Raw genomic sequence first — 12,442 nt, 5'->3', positions numbered from 1 at the left:
AATGAAACACTTTTCATTGAAAGTTATATAACTTTAAATTTTCTATTTGCCTTAAAAATAAGCTATTCTTTGTACTTTCAAGCTTAGGATTTTAAAATAGGTGAATTTTAGTTTATTTTCTCTCAAGATGTCTTTTTAAATCTTTTGATAGGATTCTTACTCAACATAAAATATAATTTGCTTTCTTTTTTTTTTTAAAGATTTTTATTTATTTATTTGACAGACAGAGATCACAAGTAGGCAGAGAGGCAGGCAGAGAGAGAGGAGGAAGCAAGCTCCTGCTGAGCCCGATGTGGGGCTCGATCCCAGGACCCTGGGATCATAACCTGAGCCTGAAAGCAGAGGCTTTAACCCACTGAGCCACCCAGGCACCCCTATAATTTGCTTTCTTAAGACATATCTTTTTTACTTCTTTTGTAGATGGCTCACTTGTAAAGTTGGGTGATCAGAATCATGGTTTAAAATCAATCTTGATTAGTAAATATGTTCTAATTCCTCACTATCTGTCAGATGCAATTGTTTTAAATTTTTAAGCACTGGTTCATTCTTCCTAATAATAACCTATATCATGTCTTATAAAAATAAAGCTATTTGCTTATAGAAATATTTTATGAGGTCTCAGAAATTATTGGGCTATACTTACCAGCCAAAGCAAGAATATATTCTTGAAATCTTGTTCCTATACGGTTAGTGGCTGTGCAATTATATCGTCCAAAGTCATTGTCAGATGTAGGTGCTATCTAAAATAATCATAATAATAGAGGTTTAACAATTTTAAAACAAAATCATGGCAGTTTTAAAATAGATTCTAGTATGACCACCATTTTCACACTTGTTCAATTATTCACAACTCCTTGTCATAACTCTTTTTCTCTCTGTCAAGTAAGCATCACACCCTTTTAAGATGTAAAGCATGGAGCTATATTTTCACTAGGTGAAATATAGTTTAACTATTAATTTATTTGGTAGACAAATGCTGTCATTTTATTATATCGATTGAATAGAAAAAGTCATTAGATATTTGTGTATGGAAAGCTCAGAAAGTGGCTCACAGTTTGAAAAATATATATTCTGCAATTGCTGCAGACATGAAGTTGCAAACAGAACACTGTACCAAAAGCATGGTTAATTAACCCTCTGTTTTCTCTTTTAGACTAAAGTCAAGCAGATTTAAAGTTCATGAAAGGCTGGAAATATATCAGGTTTATTTTCCCCCTCTCATGATTTTATTGAATATAAAATATTAATGAAGGATGAGGACTTACTTATCCTAAGAAAGAAAGAAAGAAAGAAAGAAGGAAGGAAGGAAGAAAAATAATCTTTCCAGGTATGTATTTTGCTAGAAAATGTTGCCGTTGGGTAGCAACCCCTGTAGATAGGCACATTATCTTGATGGCTAATAATAGTATCTTGCCTCCATTTCTGTTCAATTCCTATCATTCTCTTTCAGTTTAGGTGGAAAATAGCTGACCTCAGTCCTTACACATTTGAAATCCGTAATTAAGTTAACCTTCCAGGAATCTATTGCTGAACATTGGGACCAACCCTGTAATTCTAATGTACCAAATTCTGAAGTATCAATTCAGAAAAGAGATTTGATGATAGTAATAGATATAATTTTCAATCCCAGTAACTATTATTAAGATAGAATATGCTTACAAGAGTTGCTGTTAATTTCAACTCTATCCCAAAAGGGGGGAATATGATTTTGTGGTAATGGGAGGCTCTTAACTAAAAGTGCAATTTTGAGGTCCATTGAAGATGATAATTCTGGAAAAGTACAAAAAAGCTGTGCCATTCATTCCCTGGTTAGCTGTCTATCTAGGAATAGATCATAAGTTTAAGGACTAGAGACTTTAACCATTCTTTTGTAAGTACTCCTGAGAGATTAAAACATTCATTTTTCTTACATTCAGCTTTTAATAAACCAAGCTAACTTGACTTGGCCATAATTTTACTAGTGAGAAAGAATCTTCCCCCAACATTTCTACATTTTACAAGCATAGGAGAGTTATTTGTACAGTCCATAGGGAACAATGTGCACTGAATTGATAAAATACAGACAGGATGGCCATGACAAAGGATCAGGACTATTGTGCACCCCCTCAATATTAAGCAAGTATTTTAAATAGCCAGTTTTGTTGGAACAATTTTTAAAAGGCTCAATTCAGGTTTTTTTCATTTGTTGGTTTGTTTTCTATTCCTGTAAGTCGACCTATCAAAGATAAAAGTTTTACAGTTTTATCTGAAATCATTTCTTTATTATGTTGTATGATTAACAAATTCAGAAAACACCTCTAGTAGTACAGATTATTTAAAAAAAAAAAAAAAAAGCCCACAGACCTAGATATAACCTGGCAAATCATGATCCTTGCTGCAGAATTGAAGTGTCCTAGGAAAGCAATGTGAATGCAGCATTCAATAGTGACTTTATGATCAAGCCCATTTCAATGAAATGATAGGTAATTTTATCAAAAAATAAAATATTTTACAGCAAAGGTATGCTATAAAGCAGTTTAAAAATATTCACACATTTAAAATATACCAATTATTGCTGATATTTATCCAGGAAGTGCTAGGAACACCTACATATGACTCCACTTTTTTCACATTTTAATATGCAGGTAAAATAATTCAAGCTTACTTAAGATGGTGGGCTTTAATAGTACATAATATATTGATCAACAAATATAATTTTGAACATCAAAATATGAGCTAGGAGTACAATGCTAATAAAGGAGTTCTCTAGTTGTTTTCCTAAACTTTCATAAATTTCATTTCCTCATTCTATGTGTTCCATAGTGAGAAAATCATATGTTTAATACTTAGCCTTTTACTTAAGATAAAGAACAACACCACAGATGATCAAAAGCACAGTATTATTCTAATCAACCTATTAGAAAGTTCCTACATCAATGTTTGCCCATATATTAAAATGTTGGCTTATTACATTATCACCTTAGGAAGTGCTCAGGAAAAAAAAAAAAAAAAGTTGACTTTTACAGATTATTTTATTAGCACCAATCCAAAGGATTTATGGAATATTCTGTTATGTTTTAAAATTCATAAATTTAAAAGACTGAATTACATATTTGCTCAATGAAAAAGGAAAAACTTTAAAAACCAATTCAAGAAATCTGTTATTGACCAATTTGTTATCAACTGCACACTGTGTTTTTGTATATTGTATTATACATTCTTAAGAATTAGCAATTATGTGATTATAATAATTCTTAAGCAAAAAAATAATACTGTACTATCCTAAGCAAATATGAATGCTATTAATTTAAAATCTGTAATGCTTATCGTTGCTTTTTTTTGGTAGTTATTGTCATTTTGTTTTATTTTAAGTTGTATTAGCTACCCATTAGTCATTTATTCAGGGTTTGAATTTAATTAAGAAAAAAAGTATACACATAAAAAGTGTATGTTCAAAGTGAATGCTTTTTTTTTTTTTTAAGATTTTATTTATTTGTCAAACAGAAAGAAAGCACAGGTGGGGGAGTAGCAAACAGAGGGAGAAGCAGGCTTCCTGCTGAGCAAGGAGCCAGATGTGGGACTCAATCCCAGGATCCTGGGTTCATGACCCTAGCCAAAGGCAGCTGCCCAACCAACTGAGCCACCTAGGCGTCCCAAGGTCAATGCTTTTTAACCAATAAATCATGTGGACTGTAAAAACAAAAACTGCTTAGTTTTTACTTTGGGGTGGAGACGAATGCCATTTAGGCAGAAGATTAAATAACGTGAGAGATTTATATGAATAAAATACTTAAATATAAAATGTTTAAAATATTTAAATACCAGATTTATAACACATTGCTTAATACTGACTACAGCAAATTACGAGCTATCCCAGAAACTGAAAAGTGGTAAAATGAACAAAGCAGAAATTATACATTAGTCATTTAAACATGAATGAACTTAAATCTACCTTTTATGGAATAAATTGTGTCACCCCCACAAAATAAATATGTTGAAACCCTGACTTCTAATGTTATTTGGAGATAGGGTCTTTAAGGAAGTAACTGAGATTGAATGAGGTCATAAACATGGGCCCTGATGTCCTTATAGCAAGACAAGACACCACAGTTCTCTTGTTCTGTGCATGGTTAGAGGGCACACCTGCAACCCAAGGACAGAAATTTCACCAAAACCCAACCCTCTGGCACCTTGATCCTGGACTTATAGCCTACAGAAAAATGTGGGGCGAAGGAGATTACTTTATTTTAGCTACCTGGTCTGTGGTATTCATTATGGCAGCCTGAACAAAATACCCTAAACTGAAGTTAAACCTCACCTCACTTTTTAACTAGTTAAAAACCTAAATTTTATGTTAAATCTAACCAAGTTTCTTTTTGAAACTGACCTCTGTGTCAATTCCCAATAGTTCTTCTAATAAAGTTACAAAGTAACCAATTTAAATTCAAACAAATTTAGACACCACCCATCCCGAGGTGTTTAAATCCTTTGGAATGGGTGGTCTGCACAGATATTTGCCTTACTAATATTTTATAGTATATGTATTTGTTGGGCATGTACGTGATAGGCAAAGCCTTTCTGCCTTAGGTCTAGAAAATCGATATAAAACAATAGTTCCTTTTAGAGTCCTACCCTCTTATCTTTTTGGTTATATTAGTAAATAAATAAAATAAAATACAAAATTAAAAAGAAAGAAACAGATAAAGACAATCACTTAATGAGCAAAGAGTCAGTTATCCAAATATTTGGGGAAGTGATGGCTAAATCCTTTTGTCAACCAAATTTTTCATGAAGTCCAATTATCAGGTAGAAAAGTAAATATGGCACCAATGAGAACACCTTTAAGTTAATACATTGAGTGTCAAATATTATTTTAAAACATGAATTTTTAAAATGAATGTAAATTGAATTACAGTGGAAAACACAGCATCTTTTTAGCTAAATAAGGTTATTTGAGAGAGCTTCCCAGTTGCATTGAAAACATGAGGAATTGGAAGGCTCATGATTGTGTATCAATTCCCAAAGTTCTTGGGAATTGATACACACACACATAATCTACAATTAATAAATAAAAGGTATTGTATTCAAACAGAATTAAAAGGCCAGGCACTTGGCAGTATAAAGACAATTATCTACAATCTTAATTTAAAATATAAAATGAAGTGAGGCATTGAACAAGTAAATCTGGTTTATTTAGAAACTTGTAAATATGCACCCACCAAAAAGTTATGTATGCGTCTGAGACGGAGGGCATAATCTCAGAATTAATAACTAGTATCAGCAACACTTCAGGTCCTTAATAAATGATGAATTACTAATTCCCTCACCCTATTTTTTCCCTGATATAATTAACTTTTTTCCCAAAAAAATTTATGAAAAATAACGGCTTTTACCATAGACTCTTTTTTATACAAGAATGAGATATTATTAATCATTAATGGTCCATGATCTAAATGCACAAAATTTTCTTTTTAAGTAAATACACAAGAAAGAGACACAATAAAATCTGTATGTGTATATATAATATATATTATGTAAAATAAATGCATATTATATAATTGTATTTATATTAATATTTTATATGCATTCTAAAACAGTAGGTGACTGCTAAAATAATACAACTTATTCATATGTACACGAAGACTTACCTCTAATATCATCTTTCTCCCTGCACTATATGTCTTTAAATTAGTGATGTTTTTAGCTGGCAGGACTAATTTCTCTTTTCTCCAATGGACTGATGCTGGTGGATTAGATTTCACATCACAGCTTATATTGATAGGGTTTCCTTCCCAAGAGTAATAAATTGTTTGGTTTGATATAAACTTGGGAGCATCTGTAAAGCAAAACAATAAAACATTTATAGACCTCTTCTTTAAGATAAATAATCACTTGATTAGTATGTACAACAATAATTACTGCTTGAATGCAAAAAGAAGCCACAGAAATTCTAATGTCATATATTTAATATGTGACATGAGAACTCATGAAAATATGTTATTTGACTATTTCATCAAATAATTTTAATTAATATACAAATATTAAAAGTTGGACAATTATTAAAGTATGAAAGATTAATGCTCAGAGCTAATTCTGCTTTTGATAACCTGACAAAAATTATCTACTCATTAGATACCTAATTAATAGGTATCTACATATGTGAAATCTCTTTCTGGAACAAACCTCTAATTATAAAGTGTGAGTTTAGAATAACAAAATCAGTGGTCTTGGGTCCTTTTTAAATCATGTCTTACTCAAAAAAATAAAAAAAAGCTTGTCTTACTCATATAATTTCTTCTATGAGATATTTTTAAGCAGATATAAAATCTAAGTTGAAATGTCAATATCACAATTAAGAAACGAGTTTTTCCTGAAATATCATTTCCAGTTTTAATTAAACCAGAGATAATTTAATTTAATCCACAAAGTTGATTTGAAGATTAATCAGCTCCTATGGAGCTCCGCCAATTCTCCATAGCCTACCTCTGACCTCTATAAAAACAGTTAAGAGAAAATAGACAATATTATTATATTACCTTATTGAAATTACCTAATTGTGAAGACACACAAACATGATTTTTAGTCTTGCTCCATTCTAGAATGATGATGTAGCACAAATGCTAATCAACCATAGCCTCTTTGAGTCTCAGTGGTTAACAGCATAAGTATTTGAAAGAATTCATCTTTAAAATTTTTACATAAAATCAAAGTCCTATATTAAGTGGTAGCTAAAATGTTGCTGATATTTATATTATTATTGTCACTAATATTAACTACTTAAAACTTAGTATCACCTCATAGAATATCAACTTCAGTAATGTAACTTAAATGTTTTGTTTTACTAACCCCAAGTACTTAAAAATGAGCTACACCGATTTTGTTGTATATGATTTTATAGAAGATACATAAGAATTATAATCTGTAGTACAAATACATAAGTAATTGAAAAATTCTTATCCTATATTTGTTTTAGTGTATGTTTATAATGTCAATCTCACACAGGGGTATGAAATATTAATTGACTGTTTTCTATCTAAGACAGTGAGATTATACATTGAATTCTGTCTTATCTTTCCAATAACCTTGTAAGGAAGGTATTTTCCTGTTGTAAGCATGAAGGATCTGGAATAAGAGCTGTCAAGTTTACTCCAGCACTACATCGTAGGTCTAGGATATGAATTTATGGTGATTTTAACCAAAGACCATTCATTATAGATCCATTCACCCCAGCAACAAAATTATATCATTCAGTGCCTGAAACATTTTGGTGATGTGGATCCTATCATACATTATTGAAGGGAATAGAATTTGAACAATTCCTCAGAAAGAAAAAGAACCTTAAAAAGCTTTATAATTTTGCTTCTACAATCCAGTCATAGATCTCTCTCCAGAGAAAATAAGTAGAAATATTAGAAGTTTATATAAAAGGCTTTTAATGCATCGCTACCTTAACAAAAACTCAAAAAAGCTTAACGTCCTATAAAAGAGAATTGTCTAAATAAGTAATAACACATGTTGGCACTCAGGTGTGCTAAATATTACACAGACATATCTGCCTATGGTTTTCCCTCCACTTGTAATGTACCTGCCTTCGAAACTAGGCTCAACACTTCCTAAACACAGCTTTTCCATGACCTTCAGTTGTGGCTGAGCTTCTGTACACAGAATCCCACAGATTCTGTGTTTTCCCTCAGCATGGTAATAGGCAGTGGAAGGATCCACCAAATGATCTGACTCTTATGGGTTAAGATATGTCTTGGTCACAATTATATACCTGATAGCTTAGATTGTGTGTGATGTTTATGTGGTTCTTAAAAACTGTATATTGAATTTACTTGAAATTGAGCATTCAATGAATTTTCAATTCAACAGTTTGGTTAAATTGAACAGAAGATATTTTAAAGGATAAAAGAAAAAAAATGTTTTTCCCAAAGCCTGGAAGATTAAGTGAAAAATCTAAAGACGTGTAACTAATTAGGGGTGTAACTGTAAAAGAAACCAAACTTCCTGATATTCAGAGTCAAAAGCTAAGGTTATATCTATATCTATATCTATATCTATATCTATATCTATAGCTATACCTATAAAACATTTTATTACTCTTAATAAATATGAAATATAATCTCTTTAATATTCTAATATTCTAAGGAAAGGTTTATGGATAATTTATTTGCATATAAATATAGCCCCATATGAAAATCATACATTCTAATGGAACTATTAATAGCTGACTCACAGTGTACTCTGTCTATGATGTAGCATCTGCATGAATATGTGTTATGGTATTATAATTTAACCATAAACTTAGGGCAAGATTTGATTTTTCTACAAAAGCAAGCAATTGCTGCTAATTGTTTGCCTGATGATCTCAGTAGGAATTTAATTTGGAATCACGGATGTTGAATGCAAACATGCTTACAGGCAATGCACGCTACACTGAAAGCCACATTAAAAAAATGTATTTGTGGAGCGAGGCAAGAAAATATTGATAACTTCTATCTACAATAATACATAAAGTAAATTCCTCTACATTATATGCTTTGTAGATACCCCATCAACAGCAAGGCAGCAATGTTCCCTGGCACAAGACTGGCATGTTAATAAAATCCAACAAATACTGTTGGGTCACTGGTTGAAGAAGGATGTGACTCTGGCACAGGCAACATGTGAAAACTTCAGGCTAAAAACCAGTAGCCATATTTCATCTTGATAAATCAAAAATAGTAATTTTCAGAGCGTTCATCTTTTTTAAAAAGTAGGCCTTTCACATCATGAAAGGCTTCAAATATTGTGCCGAGGAAATAAGCTTTGGCAGTTAACCAAACAGCCGGGGGAAAGAAGAGGAAAGAAGAATATGGCATCAACAGCACATCAAGTAGTGGAAATGTCTCTCAAGGCATTGTATGTCCCCCAAATTCCGTTCAAGTCCAAAATAAAATATTCTACAAATTTCAATGAACAGAAATAACTCTATTGGAAGAGCATTTTTGTGAGCAAAAAGTAGAAGAAAAAATCAGAGAAATCTGCCTGTGACAAGATGAAATATGTCATTTAGCGGCTGGAAAAGGAGAAGAATCGTCTCAGAAGCTTTTGGTCACAGTGAGAACCAAGGACCGTGGCAACAATGCCCTCCTTGACAAAACTGTTGTCACGCTTCCATAAGCCCTTCTATAAGGACTTGGCTTTGTCCTCGGGCCCTCTCCTGGTCTGCTTCCTCCTTTACTAAAGAATCATGCTAAGTCGATTCAGGGGGAATTGTTCCGTTGATATCCGAGTATCTCTGAAATCTGATCAAGTCCTTTATTATCCTCCCTTAATGCCCATGTCTGTGGCCTGCTTTTAGCAAGAATTCTGTCAGGCTCGTTTAGCAAGAAGCACATTATAGTTGAAATGTAATAAAGTTTCTCTTAGTAATTTTCCATCCACTGACTTCTGTCATTCTGCTCATTGGCTTTAAGTCCCCATTTGTCTTTGTTATATTTGGAGTTGAGTTTAAGCTCTCTCTCCTATTCAACAGTCTTGACCACCCCCCATTGCAATAGACTTGAATATGGCCCTCTTTACCATTTTTCAGTGTCTGCATACTTTTTCCTTGACAAAATATGATAGAGTATATCAGACGCTTAATGACTGAGCCACCCAGGTCCTCCAGAATTAAACAATTTTTGAAAATCAATCACACAATAAAGAAATTTACCCCAGTCAGACTTTCAGACAGAGAGATATAAAAGATTTATACCCAACTGTGTGTGAATTCCCCCATGTTCTCATTATGTGAGGAGATCTCTGTATTTATTGTATTTACCTATGAAAAAGTTAAGCTTGTAATACTTTTGTGCACATGGTCATTTCAAGTTCTGCAGAACTGGACAGATTTCGTGGCACCTAATAACTGAAAAGGAACATGAGAGTCATCTGCAAATCTTTGTTGTACATACAAGAAACTGATTCTGAGATATTTGGGAAGGTGGTGGCAGAGCCAACACATAGTCTTTTGGCTATTTATGATTGCATTAAGAAATCATACCACTGTGTCAGTTTTTCTGTTAATAACTAAGTACATTTTCAGCAAGTGGTTTCTGTAGATCATCAATAATGAAGTTAGTGTTTGAAATGATTATACCAAGTAATCAAGAAAGTATTTTATTAGTCTTATATGCTGTATTCAAGCAATAAAGGAAACATGCAGTACAGTTTAGGAAAAATTTTGATGGAAACAGGTGCATATTTGCACACTCACTTATTTCTAGGTGATGCCAATAAAATGAGGTAATTAAAATCATCGTCACTTTTCCAATTTTTCTGCTGATATATGAGAAGCTAAGAGGTAAGAAGAAACGTACTCTGGGGCATGCCAGTTATTTTCTGCACTAAGGGTTTAATGGTTAGAATCACATTTTAGCGACATATCCTTGAATAAAAGGTGCTTAGATAAAAACGCAGGAAACTTAACCTTACATAAGAATTGAAAAATAACAAAACTTGGAATGCGGAGAAAGAGGAGGAGGGAGAGGGAAGGAGGTTGGAGGAGAGAAGTGGAAAAGAGAGGAAAATAAGAACAAGGACAAAACGATCAAGTATATTTTGCTTTGTTGTAGAATTTACATCTTAGAACTATTTCCGGATTTCATCCTGTGTTCCCTCCTGGGTACTGGGGAACAAATGCTCAAGGTCCCCCACCTACTTGAAGTTTCTGTGCTCTCTCAAGTTTATTTTATAATTTGAGGTAATATGAAATAACACATAGACACTTTCAATTTCAGCATCAAGACACCAAAAGCTAAAAATGATAAGTTATAAGTTTATTTAAAATTGTAAACAGAGAGAAACGTTAATCCATTGTTTTGATATCAGAAAGTCAAAGATAGGGGTGCCTGGGTGGCTCAGTGGGTTAAGTCTCTGCCTTCGGCTCAGGTCATGATCTCAGGGTCCTGGGAGCCCGCATCAGGCTCTCTGCTCAGCAGGGAGCCTGCTCCCTCCTCTCCCTCTGCCTGCCTCTCTGCCTACTTGTGAGCTCTCTCTCTCTTTCTCTGTCAAATAAATAAATAAAATGTTAAAAAAAAAAAAAAAGGTCAAAGATAATTCCCTAAACTCCAGTTTGAAAATTTGAATATACCTTTCACGTGGAATTAATAAAATGTATTGAAGTAGTGTATAAAATTTGTTTGGTTACTGCTTATATTCAAGATTGACATTTCAAAGTTAATCTCAAAATTTGCAGTCTAGCCCTTTTGTGGTTAAGAAATTATGAGGGTTGCTGGGGGGAGGGGGGTTGGGAGTAGGGGGGGTGGGGTTATGGACATTAGGGAGGGTATGTGCTTTGGTGAGTGCTGATTCACAGACCTGTACCCCTGGGGATAAAAATACATGTTTATAAAAAAATTAAAAATAAATAAATAAATACAGCACAGAAAAAAAAAAGAAATTATGAATATGCTAACCACAGCACTTTTGCTCTTGATCCATGACAAGTGAATTCTTGCCTTAAAAGTAAAATTCCTCAATAAATTGAAGACATCATTCGACATCTCAATAAAGAATAAATTTAATCCCCCGAAGAACATATTTACTAATGTTTTAACATATAATTGATTTTTAAACACATTTTAAATTATATTTTTCATCTAAAAATGCATGTATTGGGTGCCTGGGTGGCTCAACTGGTTGGGTGTCTGACTCTTGATTTCAGCTCAGGTCATGATCTCAGGGTCCTGATATCAAGCCCCACATTGGGCTCCAAGCTCAGCAAGGATTCTGTTTAAGAAACTCTCTTGGGGTGCCTGGGTGGCTCAATTGGTTCAGCAACTGCCTTCAGCTCCCGTTGTGATCCCAGAATCCTGGGATCTAGTCCCACATCAGGCTCCCAGCTCCACGGAGAGTCCGCTTCTCCCTCTGACCTTCTCCCCTCCCATGCTCTCTCTCTCTCTCAAATAAATAAATGAAATCTTAAAAAAAAAAAAAAAAGAATCTCTCTCCCTTTCCCTCTGTTCCTCCCTGCTGCTTGTGCGAGCGCTCTCTCTCTCTCTCTCTCTCTGATAAATAAATCATTCAAAAAAGTGAACTTATGTAATTTTTACATCAGGAAAATTCATAGGAATTTCCCAAGTTGAGCTCAATCAAGTTGCTATTCCTTTTTAAAACATTAAGAGTTGAGAGTGTGTTACATTGCTTCCATCATTATAATTTTAACATGTGCTATACAATTGCCATTTTGTGTATATCTTCATATCTGAATCTGATAATTACAATTTATAGATATTTTGTTAATGTCCAAATATATTTTTAAAAAGTTTTATTTATTTATTTGACAGACAGTGAGAGAGAGCACAATCAGGGGGAGTGGCAGAGGGAGAGGGAGAAGCAGGTTCCCTGTTGAGCAAGGAGCCTGATGTGGGGCTCCATCCCAGGACCCTGGGATCATGACCTGAGCTGAAGGCAGATGCTTAACTGACTGAGCCAACCA

General features: G+C 33.5%; 1 protein-coding gene across 2 annotated transcripts in view; it reads right to left on the bottom strand.

Moving 5' to 3' along the window:
• NCAM2 (neural cell adhesion molecule 2) overlaps positions 1–12,442 on the bottom strand; it is a 515,285-nt gene that overhangs the window by 106,040 nt on the left and 396,803 nt on the right. For both annotated transcript variants that reach the window (XM_032353026.1, XM_032353033.1), the window contains exons 10-11: positions 5,628–5,815; positions 644–740 (exon numbers count right to left, since the gene is read on the bottom strand). In XM_032353026.1, the coding sequence (XP_032208917.1) occupies positions 644–740; positions 5,628–5,815 (285 nt within the window). The remainder of the gene's footprint in view (positions 1–643; positions 741–5,627; positions 5,816–12,442) is intronic.

The sequence above is a fragment of the Mustela erminea genome, chromosome 1 (assembly GCF_009829155.1).
Source record: "Mustela erminea isolate mMusErm1 chromosome 1, mMusErm1.Pri, whole genome shotgun sequence".
In the NCBI taxonomy this organism is placed as follows: domain Eukaryota; kingdom Metazoa; phylum Chordata; class Mammalia; order Carnivora; family Mustelidae; genus Mustela; species Mustela erminea.
The sequence above is the reverse complement of the archived record's forward strand: the minus strand, read 5'-3'. Positions and strand labels throughout refer to the sequence as shown.